Here is a 15805-nt window from a genome sequence, read left to right as displayed (position 1 = left end):
TTACAGCTTAAACTTTTGGGTTTTCGCATCTGGAGTATGTGATTTGGGGGCTATAATAACTCAATTGATGAACAAGAATTGTTATTTTATCTATGCTTTAATACATTTGGGTTATAAAATAAAAATTCTACACAATAGCCTATAAGGGCGTATGACTTTAACTCTCTATTAGCAGCCTAAAAATTAAGTCCTTTGAAGACCTTCAGTTTTTTGGAACACGTATTATGAACTTTTTTTTTGCTGGGTTCCTCTGTTTCTCTTAAACCTTTTAAAATTCTTTTTATCAGCATCTAACTGCATAAGCTATTCCATCTCTTTTTTTTTAAAATCACCTTTTACTTGAAATTTGGTAAATAAGATATATTGCTCTATTTCATTGTTTTTCTGTCTTAAGATGACTAACATTACTATGCTAATCCACTTGCTATGGGTGGACATACCTTTTGTCTACTGTAACATGAATGATTGCTATTGCTTTCCCTTGCTCTTGATTTCTTGTTTTTTTTAAAAAAAAAACTCACAATATTTTGAACTTGGCTGTTCCTCTAAGTTAATCATTTTTCATTGCTTGTAAATGTGAGTGAGTATGTGTGGGTTTAACAATTCCTCATCATGTATGAGTTTGCATGGGTGAATCAAACTAATTAATTTATCTTTGTAAGTTAGAAATAACTATTTTTCCAAACAATAGAACTGACAGTGCCCGAATCTGCTAACTACACAACACATTTCAATTTACTGGGTTTTTTCCCCCTTGATTCTCATTGTCCATTTATGTCAGTGTGAGATTTCATGCAAATGGGAACCAAAGATTTTCATGTCTAATCATCGTACTTTGTTTAGGGCTCATGAACAAGTAGTTGAAAGTTTCACCTTATCACAGAAGATGTTATTTCCTGATTTCAGATCTCGAGATTTTCACATGGTGCCAGTTCTAGGGTGGATATTTTTGCTGCTGGCACTGGAACCACCCTTGCACAATAAATAGAAGAGATAGTGAGGCTTTGACCAGGAAGGGTGGCAATGCAAGAGTGAGAATAGCAGGATGTATGCCACAAAGAAATAACAGTGCAGGGGTAGAAAAGTTATAAAACCACTGCTGAGAGAGTCTGGCACCATTCAAAGATTTCAGTTTAGGTTAATAAATAATTTGACTCTGCCTTCAGTGATTATTCTGACTAGATATGCAAATTTGCCTCTGAGGGCAAGCTTCTTTGAGAAGAAAAATTCCACCTATGCATAAGAAATAATGCTAGGTATTAAGTTGAGAGGCTGATGCAGTCATTATTGTACTCTTTCAGTGAAACATAGATGGATTTCTTTTGTGTAGGGTTGTTGCCAAGCAGCAGCAAAATGTCTGCATTCTCGTTCAACCCAGAATCCCAACTAAAGAATTGACCAATGTTGTATTTCTTAGAATTGAGTACATCATTAAGAAACAGATTCAGCTCAAGACCAATGTGTCAATCCATCAAAATTGCATTCTGTCACTACCGCATCAGAATGATTAGGTCTTTGATAATTTGAAATGCTTGTTGCCAAAATGCAAGCAAAATGAAACACATGAACATTGAATGTGGCCTTAATTGATATAAAATGACTTTAACGTATACAGATGACCATACTGCTGAAATATGATTCTTCTTCATAAATTTCTCACGCTCACTCAGTTATTTGATAACTATAAAAAGCAGACAGGAAAAGCAGCCTGATTCAGCTGGGCTTTTTCTCCCTCTCTCAGTCCAACCCCTATAAGACCATTAATACCAACTAATGCATGGGAAGGAATCTGGACTTTTTTGTTTTTGTTTTTTAAAGCCATATTTCTTCAATATAGAAAGTTTACAAAAGTTCATGCTGCTAGTAAACCACTTTGGGAAGGTTGTTTCCCCGAAAGGTGAAAATAATAAATAGTTTGTGGTGATGATTGGAGACAGTTTATTTTTCTTTATATTAGGCATTAGTTTATAGAGTTGCAGGTATGTCATTTTACATCCCCATTTCAAGGTTCTTGCTGCAAAATTCTTCTGGAAAACATTGATGTGAAAATATCTGTTCAGGAAAAAAAGTAAACATTTAAAAAAAAAAAGGCAAACACCCCCCACCCCAAAAAGCTGGATCTACATGGACCAGTAGTTCTACTTAGTATAGGCAGCTTCCTGTGCTCTGTCTGGAAAGTAATTAGCTAAGTTCACAGTTCACATTGAACTGTAATGTATATTCGTTTTGGCTAAACATGCTGTGTGATTTTTAAACTATGTTTTAGGGCTTCGTATGATGGACCCTTAAATGTACCGTTTTAACTCTCATCATCCAGTTTGTAAAGTAAAAAAATTATTACGATGATATAGTATTTTTGTCAAAACGAAAAAAATGATTGCTGATCATAGAAACCTTTTACATATCAAAGCTATACAAATGTCAACTAATTAATAGCATGAAAAAAAATCTGTTATGTTGCTGTCTTGAGTACTTTACTGTTTGGCTTGTTTTATTATCCACACAAGTGTCAAATTCTTTTTTAATCTTGTTAAGAAAAGTCTCAGCCTCAGCTACATCCTTTCCCTTTGTCTGGTACATTAGAAGACTTTGAGCTCTGCTCCCCCCCCCCCTTTCAGTGAAAAAAAAAGAAACATTAAAAAGGGCCTATTACAGGAAGACATTTTCCATGTGCCAGGGCCAATTGTCCCCATTCCCATTGTTTGCTGTTCTGAGCAATTCTTCCCCCTCCCGTCCCTTTTGTGATAACTACCTGATACTATTAGAATAGGGAATGGACCTATTGCTGGAAAAAGCCTTGTAACAAGTATAACTGGCTGTATTTTTGTTCGGCAAACCATGTAATAAAAATACAATGAGCCTCCTTTCAAACACACACCTATTAAAGCAGCAAGCCCATTTTAAGAGTAAACTTCCAGTAGTACAAATGTTAAGTACAATAGAAATCTGACCCACTGGAGGATTGAAACTTTCCTTTTGTGTGCTCTTTTAAAATGAATACATTTTCAGCTCACCACCAGCTGATTGTTCTTGATTCCCCCATTGTCTGGATGACAATGCAGTCCCCTTACATGGCTACATACCAGTGAGCGAGCAAGCAAGACCTGCAAACAAGAATATGGCTTTCTTTCCCCCTTGGCATAATGGGGTTATGCATTCAACAGGGTTTCTGAAGTAATAAGGACTGGGATGAAAGCACAAGCTTCTTTATGTTCAATTCATTTTCATCTCTGCTCATTGTATTTTTGCAGGACAGGGTGCCCTGAAGACCCTTTTTACATTTCTCTCATGCTGACCTTCTGCAAACCCTTTGAGTTGTTCTGTAAAACGAATGGTATGATAACTTGAGGAAGGTGTCCTGAGGCTCTGCATGTACAGTTTACTGCAGTGTGGAGCAGTCTGCCCTGCTAACATTTCTTGCATCTGGGAGAGAAAGGTGCATCTCCTAAAGCTCAGTTTTATTCCCGTTGTTTGCAACATTGAGGTGTCAAAGCAACAAATACAGAGTGCTTGCAAATGTAGCTAGGACCCCTTGTTAACAGACCCTTGCCTTGACATATAAAACCATTGAAATATCTGGTAATGATGCATCTGGGCCAGAGGTAGGAGGAAATATTCAAGACAATATGCTCAATTTAAACACTGGGATGTGCAGGTGTCCTACTTTAGAGGAGAGAGCTCTATTTAAAGGGATCCTTTATTTAAGCCAAATCAAGTTAAAAATAAAGCAACCTTTAAAAAAGAGGGCAGGGGTCATAAAGTTGATGCCTAACAGGAAGAATATATAGGTGCACAAGTCTTTACCAATATGTTTTTATCATTTCAGTCAATTCCTGCAATTATATCTCAATATAGTTCCTTTTTCTCAGTGTCTCTGAGTTGATATTTGCCCTATCTGTTTAAATATCTCTGGGTATGATGAAAGAGCCTAACCTTTGTAGATTTGTATCAGTTATATCCTCCTTTCTTGGCAATCCAGTTTCTATATTTTTATTATATTTTGATTATAATATGAAATATATTTAGCCAGGCATTTGACTTACTAGATACCTGTAAATGCAATTTAAAATCTTTTAGTCTAATAAAAAAACACCACTGGGATCCAGTTAAAGTTCCCATAGCTGGTTGAAAATGCACGACAAAACTTATACTCTGCCATCATATATCAGACCAAGAAAAGATGTTAATGCTCCTTGCTTTGACTTTTCTCAGCTTGTCACTTTCCAGATATATTGGATTACGGTATAACTTCCATGAACCTCATTCTGTACAACCATAGCCTATGCTTTGGGAAACACTGTGTTTTAAGGAAGCAATTCCATTCTGAATGACCATAATGAACTAATGAATATTACCACTGTTGACAAGGACAGTTATCAAAATACAAAATATACTGTACTAGAAACATATGTGCTATATGCACATAAACTTGATTCCTTCTCCTTTTGGACTGACATTATAGTGAACAAGTTCTTTTGCGTAGCTTTATAAATCTATAAATGTTATGCTTCCTTAAGTAACATGGTTCTGTTAGTCCTCATATAGTTCACTTTTATTGATACCTCACTTCAAAAAATTGTATGCTGGAAGCAAAAAAACCCAACAACCCCAAATTGCAGCAAATCCTATGGCAAGAACTTGAGATATTATTCTCAAGTTTTGTTTTTTTTAAAAAACAGCTAATTTAAGGCCACAATAAGATTAACATTGAGTATATATAGAATATATTTTGTTACAAAATTTCCTTATTAGTTCTCCTGTGGTGATTATGAAAATGAATGCTTAATCTCACCTCCAGTGTTATCCATCAATGAGATTATCTAGATGGCTGATTCCTGCATTGCTAGGTGTTCTTCAGATAGATGTGTTGCTCTTCTCCTTTTTAATAAAGATGGGTGCATGTGACATTTTCCCATATCTTTCTGTTCTTACACAACATCCTTGTTTCTACCATGATCATAAATAGACTATTTTGCTTTTGTTCTTTAAACTTTTAAACTTTAATCATTTTCCCTTATATATTTATGTCCTCTTATGCATGTGCAGGTTCAGCCCATGTAATTTGAAGTAAACTCCATTGTACACAGAAAGATGGGAAGTGTGCATATGGACATAGATTAAAAACAAGCAAAATACTTCACAGAAAGTACTGTAACTACATAGTCAATATTATTTAGTTGTGGAATCATCATGGAAGCCATATAGCAATTTTATTGTATTATTTGGCTGTTTGGATTTGGATGTGCTGTCTAAACATTCTGGGTACCCACCAATTAAAACAACAACCCCACAAAAAATCCTCTGGTTGGAAGTGCTCTTGTTTTGCATCAAGAAAATCCATGCTTGTATCCTCTCAGCCATGTCTATTGAGCACAAGGTAAAACAAAGGGACAAATAAAGATCAAGATTCTCTCCTTTGACAGTATCATGCCACAGGCAGAAAGACCTATATTGTTATCATCCAGAGAGAAAAGGAGAGCAAGAGAGAGCTAAAGGCTATAGTAATCAACTGGCATGTCTTATTGGATGTATGTTGGGGGGAGGGTGAGTTACCGTCACTTATCTGTGTGCCTCCCTAACACATGGATGCCTTTTATCCTCCTAAGATGAATCTGTTTGGTCAATGGTGGACTGCAGCATGGATAGGGGCACACAGGACTGAAAATGCAAAAGCATAGGCTTCTAACCGGAATGGCTGCAGGAGCCAAAAAGCAAATGGCAAAGGAAACCCAATAGCCTGAAAAGCACAATTATTTGTTCATAGAAGGGCAGGGAACTGAGATAAAAAAGCCTGCTAAGATCAGAAACTCTGGCGTGCACAGTGCCTCATTGTTCAGCTGTCACACTTCCCTTTACTTTATTGCTTTTGTCCAACACCCTATTGTTCAACTTCCTTTTGTCCCCCATTCAGTGTGCTGGCTTTTCATTACCCAGCCAGCCCTGTTGTTTTCATTTCTTTTGTCTGAAGTTCCTGAGAGGAAGGTTTTATTTTCAGCAGTTTGATTAATTCACAGCTTGAGACAGGCTTTGTTTGTTATGTAATTACTGCCCTGTGCTTTTCCAGAACTCCAAGTGGCAATGATGGTGGCACTTGGCCAGTTATGATGGCTGCTTTTGCCCCTAAACCTTTGTGCTTCTGCTGTTTTGTCTTCCTAAAACTAGAAAATTATTGTGTGGCTGCACAATAGTCCTTTGCTTCAGAGGGGTACAAAGCAAGATTTTCTTGTCTTGGTGCAGGAAAAATATTGCATGTCTGTTGCTCTGCACAAAATACGTATGGGGTATTTAACTTTGCACCTGATTTAATAATATACTTTTTCATCAAATTCTGACTTTGTTTTTGGCAAATCAGTCAATGTAATCTTCTACAGCAGGATTCCCCAATATTTTTGTATGTGCAGGACCATTTAGAAATCTAATAAATTGTCATGAACTCTTCTTCCAAATGGCTGTCTTAAGAAATTGGACTAGTCATAAGATGGTTGTTATGAAGATGTGGCCTGTTATAAAGGATAAGTCTCTTTTCAGAACAAAGCAGAATCTGGAATTGAGGTATAAATGGGAAACCGCATAGTTGAGGCTTTCTAAATGCACCCCAAAAGTTAAGCGTCTGGATAGTATCCTATATAAGAACAGGTACTACTTTGTTACAAACTTCCCTAATGGAAGGCTGTCTTATGTTCTTTGAAATTCTAATTATTATTTCAACCTGTACAGCAAGAGTGGTGTGAGAGTTTGCATAGGTTGCTGATGAATGTATTGAAGTAGAACTGGGGAAACCCAGATTTAAATGGACTCTCAGCCATGAAAGTTCACTGGATGATCCTGGGGCAGTCATTCTTTCTGATCCTAAATTACCAATTTCTTGTGTTTTGTAGAGAAGTCCAAGGAATTCTGGAGATAAGACAGAAGATAGATTTAATTAGTAAGGAGATATATAGTTTAGCATATTCACGCTCTGTGCAAATTGGAGTCCTGTTCTGTTGATGTGTCTAAAAAGGTTCAATGGAAGTAACAGACATTTCTGAGCCTGCCTGAAACCTTGTTATGCTTGATTTCACGTTTGGAACACTGGTCTTTCTTTAAAGTGAGTGACATTCATGGCCCTTCTTTTCCTGCACATTTTCATAATCTTTTGATTTTGTTTCCCTTGTCATCCAGGATGTCCATGAGGAGCCTTGTCTCTCCTCAGCTGGAGCTTAATGGAGCTGGGAATATGGTGAACTGCACCGTTAAAACAGAAGAAAAGAACAAGAGCCACTACAAGTTGACTCAGGGGGAGGCTCCTTGCACATCACCTGGCTCCAACAGCCCCAGTAAATCACCCTTGCCACTGGGTGACTTTGTTGATCCCCCAATTCTCCCACAGGTGGGCCACCTTCTCTCAGACACATGTACATGAAGCATACCTTGTCACTCCCAAGGGACCCCGTCACTTTTAACTTAGGGAAGTGAAGCACTTGTGGGGGCGGGAGGGAGGGAGGGAGGGAGGGAGAGAGAGACCAGCCAGGTCTGCAGCTCCTTCACTACACTCTAGAGGTTGTTTGGACAAACCCTGCTTGAAAGGAAGACTGTGAAGATAAGCATATCTGTTATCCTTCCCTTTTTAATTTCCTGCAGGGTGCTGGTGATTGACAGTGGCTCACTATCTTTCAGGAATCTGTATCTCCAGTGGACAAGGCGTTAGATTCCAGGAACCCTGTGCTCGAGCCTGCACTTAGCCACCAGGAAAAATTGGATTTCAATAAAAATCTAAGAGAAGGTAGGAAGGATGTTCTACAGACGCGATATTCCTCCCACACACATCCAGACCAAGAACCACACGCATCCATTTACAGGTTGTTTTCTTTTGGGCTTTTCTTCTTTTACTTGCTGGGAAGAGACATAATTGTGTAGTCGAGTACTTGCTTTGAGATCATGGGGCCCATGATATATTCAGACTCTGGCAGTGTTGTGAGCTGGGCTGGTGGGAGGGGTGAGAATGAAATGTCTTTTTTATTTATAAAGGCAATGACATCATCTGGCAACAATCATGGGCTTCCCTATTCCCTCTGAATTTGGCTTCAATCCTTATACTAAGAGAGGGGGGCTGGGAGACATTCCCAAGAAGAATATATTGTTGTGAGCAATTCCTGTTATAATGCAAAGTATGTTGGGGGTGGCTTGATCTTGAATAGTCAATTAAGTCCTACTGAGATTCAAAAGGTCTGCTCCTGGTGCTGAAGAAAACTATTAAAACCGGACACAGTTCATGTTCCTCTTTCTCATGCAGTCTTCTTTTCCCACTTCACCTCATCCCACCACTACATGTTTTGTGTAAACGATCTCAGGATGGGAATCCAAATTTCTTCAGCATTTTCTCACTGTCTTTTGCCAGATATTTATACTGTCAGCTATAAATTTAAAAAGAGATTTTTGCTTTAGCCTAATACAGGCATGTACCCACTTTTGGGGTCAGCACGGTTCTTTGCACTTTGAAGCTTTCTTTTGTAGGTTAGGCTATAAGGACTTGACGGTAAGCAGTGACATTTAAAAAATTTAAAACTATTGCAACACCGGCCTATGATATCGCCAGTTAAAATCCCCCAGTTGCAAAACAAAGCAACATTGTACAAATGGGATGTATAGTGTTACATTAGGCAAACAACTCCCTTGTCATAGAGAAATATAGCTCCTTATACACTTTATATAAATTTTTCTTCTTGGAGTGGATTCTTGGTTTCTGCTTATGAAAATAGCTACATTGGAAAATATGTGATAATTTTTAAATGATTATTTTTGCAAAATAGCTATCTTGAAAAATGTGTAATATTTTTTAAATGATTTGCGCAATCCCATTACATTAGAAGTAACTATAATGTTATAAATTAAATAACACTAGATTTACAGGAGTCAGGGGAATGTATGTTCGTACCAGTTTTTGCATTCAGCTGCTTAATTAAGTTAATCAGATGCTTAATTAAAGTCACCAATTTCCTTGATTATCTTGGTCTGTCCTTGTAGTATTATCCATCACCAGCCAAGCTAGTCTTCATTTCTATTATTATGCATTATGATATTAAAAAACCTATTATATTTCTCAATTGCAAACCTACCTATTGGGGCTGTCATATTTTCTTGCAACAGTGATGCCGACCATTGAGAAGTTACTGTCCAGTGAATGGAAAGAGAGACTTCTGGGGAAAAATCCTATGGATTCCAAAGAGGTAAAAGGTGAGCAAGGGGTTTAGCTCAATTGTGGATGTGTTAATGCTCAGAACAGAGAAAATTAACTCAATTAGAATTTTAAAGACATTTTTAAATTCATACCATCAGAATTCAGATATTTTTGCTTTATTTTAAAGGATAAAAAAATAATTCAATCCAAGAAGTGGTTCATAATTGTCTCATTATGAGACAATATAACTTGTATCAACTTTGTACTCTCTAGGCATATCCCCACATTCTGATCCAACATGCTAGTTAGAATGTAGGAGTTGTATTCCAAAGTATCTGCCAGGCACCAGGATGAGAAAGGCTGAACTACTCACACAACCACATTGGTCCCAACCATGTGAGAATTAATCTTTTAACAAATTGATATATAATACTGTGGATCTTTGAATGCAGTTATCTGTCAATAAAAAGTAAAAAAATAAACTGGTTTGGATCCTGTAAGACTGCAGCATCTTATATCTACTCGAGCACCTCTTTCTATATGCTCTCCAGGATTTGGGTTTCCAAATGTAAAGTGCATGTTGCATGACTTTATGTCAGACCTATGGCTTGCAAAGCAGGTCTCCCCTGTTTTCCTTTGTCCTAGACTTACAAAGGAAATCCCCTAGATTTTTTGATGCTTGCAGGATACCCGCTAAGAGGACAACCTTAATATTTCAGAATAAAATTTCACTACTTCCCTCTTTCCCTTATTAATCTCTTCTCTATTTCTTTTGCTTGATCCAGGAACCCAAGAAAGCTTGGCAGAGAAAGAATTACAGCTGCTGGTCATGATTAACCAACTGTCCATCCTGAGGGACCAGCTGCTGACGGCCCATTCAGAGCAGAAGAACATGGCTGCTATGTTGTTTGAGAAGCAGCAACAACAGATGGAGCTGGCCAGGCAACAGCAAGAACAGGTAGGTACTAAAACACTACTCTGTGTCTATATTTATCCTTCTTATTGAGATTTGTCTTTAGAATATTTCCTGATTGGCACTTGAACTTCAATATATATAGGATATAATAGAGCTAAATAAGTTAATAAGTCTGTATCTAACTCAAATCAGCCTGAAAAGACAAACAGTTTAGAAATAGAACAAATATTTATATCAGGGATGGTTAATCTGTGGCCATTTTTGTGGGCCTTAGAATCTTCTCAGATAATATTGCTCATTTTTAGCAGTAAATTAATGTTATGATATGGTTTTTTCACAATATGAATCAGGAATATTTTTTAGTTTAATATTCCTGCTTTACTCAATTTCCCATCACACAACTCCAAAAAAATCAAGGCCTGAAAGCTAATGTCCCACCTTCTCTGCAGCTCTTGAAGACCACTTTCCCCTCCATTAAATAAAGTGTAGCCTCTGGCTGCAAAAGATAAAGACATAAAAATTGCCAACTATATGTCTTGTAGTATGTAAATAAGCAACAGGGTATAGAGTCTACATAAATAGGATACTATAAAATCCTAAATATGCATATTCAGAGTGAAAACTACAGTGCTATACAGTAAATTGAACAAGTGTTAATGCTCACAAAACGTTTTGTTGTTTTATTATGCAGAAATAACAGTGAAGGGAATGGTTAGGGCTGTTGTTCCAATTACACCTTCTCTTAACATATGAAAGCAAGCCATAATTTTAAATAAATCCACAAAGCTTAAGGTTTAGGATGAAGTTAATATTAGGATGCTGCCTGAGACATCAAACTTTCTTTACACTGCTGGTATTTTCAAGCCGAATTATGATATAATCTGCACAATGTTTTACTTCACTTCACTCCAATAACTTGTAGGTTTGTGTACTAATAGGTCGAATATATGCTTATTTACTTTCTTACAGCTATTCAATATGGTAGTTTCATTACTGGAATTCTGTGTAATAATGATGGAGAAATAGATGAGAAATCTAAAGGGGAAACATGGTATTCCTTCACCAGAGTCTTGCTTTTCCAAACAAGACTTGTTATCACTTGCATCCATGCATTCAGGGTTCTGCTTACATGAGCTGTTCTTGTTTTTGCCACATGGATTGTGGCCTTCCCTTTATTTTATAAAAGTGAGCACTGTGCCTACGTGGCCCTAAGGTATGTAGTTCAGTTAGCATGGATCTTGGTTCCACCTCATCTTTCCTACTTGTAGATTGCCAAGCAACAACAACAACTTATCCAGCAACAACACAAGATCAACTTGCTGCAACAGCAGATCCAGGTACAATGTTATTCATTTCTCTTAGGTAATAGGAGTGAAGTGTGGCTTAATTGAAGGCATTCATCTAAAAATTTGGATTCAAAAGATTTAATGCCAAGACAAGAGTAATAGTACCACATGTAGATTCTTTTCCCCTTAGATGTACAGAAATTAACAGAGAAGCAATTATTATCTTACTAATGATAAATTAAATGCAGCTTTTCAAAATGTAAAGAGGTTGAGGTCTACAGTGCCTTACAGTAAAGCATGTGCCAGTGAAATCATTAGGATTTAGTTCAGACTAAATGTGATTGGGCTTGAAGCCTTGATATGGGAGTAAAGGGCCAATCCTGTCCTCCTTCAATTCATATTCCCACCCCTTACCCCGTTTCTGGCTACTTGCCATTTCTAGCAAAGAAATACATACTAAAAACGTTTTTCAAGTTGATGAGAAACTTCAGTGTTCCTTCCACTGCAGTAGGAGTAATACAAGTTTTGCACTTCCTTAAATATGTTGTCTGGGTATTTACATTAAGTACCTAACATTTGATATTGCAATATGGGTAAGAAGTGAGAAAGTGATGTACATCCCTTTGTTACTGCCTCTAGTGGATATGTTTGGACAAGTAGCATTGTTAGTTTCCTATGCCCTCTATCTATTTCTGTGTCTACCATTTCCCTTACTCTTTTCAGCAGGTCAACATGCCCTACGTTATGATTCCAGCGTTTTCTCCCAACCACCACCCTCTTCCTGTCCCTCCAGATTCTCAGATGGCACTTCCTATCCAGCCAATTCCATGTAAGCCAGGTATGAAAAGGCCAAGAAAAGTGGGATTCTGATTAATGTGATGTGGATTTCCCAAGGCTTTTATACAGTGGCTTTGGAATGGGAAGAGGGGGCATCCTCTATTAGTTTCAGCCATTGAAAACCATGAGACTAAATGAATCTATGTTGAATCAATTCTCTAATGCTTCAGTCAGTAAAAATAGAGCTAGAATGTTGCATTTAATGGTTAAAACTGATTTTTTTCCCCCACACAAACCTTACCTTTCAACATCGATAAACCCATTCCATATATTTTGGAAATGAAAGGTAGAGTGAAAAATACTGCAAAACGGGCTTTTCTTCTAAGAGGTTTATTAACATGGATTTGTAGGAAAATCAAGGTAGACAATCTGCAAATGTAATAGCTGGGGTTTGGTTACATAATACAGAACTAGTATGATTGTTTCAAACAGCTTCCTCCTCTAAAGTATTGCCAAATGTTCAACCATGCAGGTTTTAACATCCCCCTTTCAACAATTCTCAAGGGTAAATAGAAAAAAGGCTCTGTTCAGTGAAAAATACTCTGCCTTTGTGTAGCAGACATAAAAGAAGCATCGGATTGTGCTTTTCTCTACTGCTCCTTCTATAGGAGTATCCCTAATACCAGGGGTGGGATTCTACCGGTTCTGTCTGTTTCTTTAGAACCAGTTGTTATGATTCTGCACAGTTCGGAGAACTGGCAAATCACACCACTGTCTGGCCCTGCCCTCTCTGCCCGCCCCTCCCCCCGCTCCCAATCATTGTCATGCATGTGTGGTATCAACTGCAGCCTGCTTTTGCCCACCCGCCAGGCCTGCTATTGCTGCCTGCCTTCTGCTGTGGCCCTGCCTGATCTTCCTGGGTGAGTGAGGCTCTGCAAATTCCCGGGCCCAGTCGCCTAGCTGCCACTGCTGATCGCCTTTCCCCCCACACTTACCTTTTGCCACCGCTGCCTGCCACCCTAACCTGGGCGACCACTTTGGGGGGCGGGGGGCTGCTCGCTTGAGGAGGATTTCCCCGTGTGTGTGTACCCTCCCAGCCCTGCCACAGCCACCAGTTGCGAGAGGAGGGGGAGGAGGAGAAGGGTCACCTGAAGGAAATGCTTCTACCACGGCTGGCGATCATTCAGCCAGTCTGGATTCCAAAAACAAAAATTGAAAAAAGTAGCGAAGAGTGCCAAGGAGAGTTTGCTGGCTTGGCCCAGTCTGCTTTGAGACACACACACACACAGGGGGAGGGAGAGGGGAAGATAGGGAGAGGGGCAGAGACACACACAGAGAGATACAGAGAGGGGGGGGAGAGAGCCAGAGAGAGAGCCAGAGAGAGAGAGAGAGAGGGGAGAGAGAGAAAAGAGGGAAGAGAGAAAAAGAGGGAATGAGAGAGGGAAAGAGAGAGAGACACAAAAGAAAAGAAAGAGAAAAGAGGGGAAAAAAGAAAGGAAGCAAAAAGAAGAAAAGGGATAGACAAAGAAAGGGGGAGATGGAAGGAAGGGACAAAGAAAGAAAAAGGGAGGGAGGATGGAGAAAGTGAATGAGATATGAATGGATAGATATATGGAGGGAAGGAGGGAGGGAGAAAAAAAGGAGAAGGAAGGACACAAACCTGGCTTCAGAAGACCCTGAAACAGCAAAGCAATATAGGGCTGGAAGGGATCTTGGAGGTCATCTTCTAGTCCAACCCCCCCAGCAGGAGATGCTTACAGAATCATAGAATAGCAGGGTTGGAAGGGAGAGTGTGTGTGTATGTGTATGTGTGTGTGTGCACGCATGGCTGTCAAAACTCCAAAAACAGGTCAAGTAGTTCTGGGGAGGTCAGTCGTAAATTAGAACACATGCTAAGCAACCCGCCATTAAGCGAGGACCACTTGTATTTGGTTTGCCAGTCACATGGCCATCTGGCCATGCCCACCCAGTCACATGACCACCAAGCCACATCCACAAATTAGGCCATGCTTACAGAACCGGTTGTTAAGAAATTTGGATCCCACCACTGCCTAACACTACGGTAGCCCATTAACAGAAACATTTCCAAACGCTTCGGATTCTTTTGACCTAAGCTCTTTGTGGCAATAGCACAATTCTCACTGGCCAAAAAGAAAGATAGCATAGAGTAGTATGGAGATCATGTTGAAGAAGAAATGCACAAACCATTAAATATGTAGCAACTTTGTTGAGGTAATTCCCCATTAGGAGAATGAGCGCATACAGGGAGACGTATTTGAGAGTAGTGTTTGAATAATACACATACAGCACACAGATACACTGTACAGTAAATGTAGGTTTTTACTTCCAGAAAGGTTAAGCAAAGTCCAAACAAGCAATCCAAAATCATTCACAGGTAAATCAGTCAGTTTTTCAATTCAGGGATAATCCAAATATCAAAGTCTAGTGTCAAAAAACAGTTCAGTGTCAGACTTACATTAAATCCAGGAATATCAGTCAATTAGGAAAAATGGAGCAATGGCAATACTTTCCAACAGAAGGAAACAGATACACTCACACTCTCTTCTGAGACTCAGACTAAAACAATCCAGGTTTCTGGCTCCATCTTATGGCCGCTTGAAAAACCAGACCCAATTGCAGTTTTTGCAATCTCTTAAAGACATAGTACGAAAATGTTTATTCTGGTTTACATATTTCTAACCCAAATACCTGTTAGGTGACTTATATTCCTAACAAACTTTATACTGAGAGAACACAGGTAATGAAAAAGGCCTGGTTCAACTGAGTATAAGAAGGGGCAGAAGGAACCTGTTGCAGGCTTTGTTATATGTTATACCATATAACGATAGAGTTCCACATAGATTGAACGGTGATGGGCAGAAATCAGTGGTCTTCCCTTTCATTAGTGTGTTAAAATCATTATAAAATAATATATTATAAAATAATTTTGTTATTATAACTTGAAATAGTGTACAGTAATGAATTTTGATACGGCCCTGTTATATTTCCTTTTTGCCCATTGTTCAATTATGTCCAGCTCTCAGAAAACTGCCTGGACACGTCCAGCAGTTTTCTTGGCAAGGTTGTTCAGAAATGATTTGCCATTGCCTTCTTTATTGGGTTGAGAGAAAGTGACTAACCCAAGGTCAACCAGCTGGCTTTATGCTTAAGGCAGACTACAACCTACAACTTCCCAGTTTTCTAGCCTAATACTTTAACCACTACACCAAACTTGCTCTCACCATATAACATATAATATTATTGTATTGTTTTCTATATTATATTTCACTGTAAGATAAAATATAACTCTAATAAAGCTGAGTTATATTTGGCTATACCTCCGTCTTATCGTTGTAGTTGCGTTTAGATCCCTTTTAATCTAGTATTAAAAGTTGGTTATCACTTAAATTAAACCCCTCTCATTCTAATAGTCTGGAACCATAGAACAGTTCAGTACTTTTATTACATTGATGACATGTGTCCCCAAACCTGTTGCTGTAATGTACAAAGGGGACATGTTTTTACATGTTTGGGGACAGATGCTCAAATTTGGCCCTTTTACTTTATTCCAGGTTGAGTTTCACTGTACTTACAGCAGATTCCTTCTTGATTCACTGTTGACATAATAAGGATCTCAGTTTATGTTTAACATTGTACACAATCTCTGAT

At 38.5% G+C, this 15805-nt stretch overlaps 1 protein-coding gene across 4 annotated transcripts in view; it reads left to right on the top strand.

The window, feature by feature from the left end:
- The window catches only part of SOX13 (SRY-box transcription factor 13), a 72966-nt gene that overhangs the window by 41223 nt on the left and 15938 nt on the right, over positions 1-15805 (top strand). For 2 of the 4 annotated variants that reach the window (XM_026715572.2, XM_087929474.1), the window contains exons 2-7: positions 7162-7369; positions 7657-7762; positions 9127-9213; positions 9943-10115; positions 11342-11410; positions 12083-12197. In XM_026715572.2, coding sequence (XP_026571357.1) covers positions 7163-7369; positions 7657-7762; positions 9127-9213; positions 9943-10115; positions 11342-11410; positions 12083-12197 — 757 coding nt within the window. In that variant the 5' untranslated portion in view covers position 7162. Of the gene's footprint in view, positions 1-3254; positions 3437-7161; positions 7370-7656; positions 7763-9126; positions 9214-9942; positions 10116-11341; positions 11411-12082; positions 12198-15805 lie in introns of those variants that run through there. The other 2 variants (XM_087929473.1, XM_026715574.2) reach the window with 2 other exon arrangements.

Source organism: Pseudonaja textilis, chromosome 3, assembly GCF_049901715.1.
Source record: "Pseudonaja textilis isolate UNSWEBS1 chromosome 3, rPseTex1.2, whole genome shotgun sequence".
In the NCBI taxonomy this organism is placed as follows: domain Eukaryota; kingdom Metazoa; phylum Chordata; class Lepidosauria; order Squamata; family Elapidae; genus Pseudonaja; species Pseudonaja textilis.
Note: the sequence above shows the minus strand (reverse complement) of the source record. Positions and strands in the feature narration are given on the sequence as shown.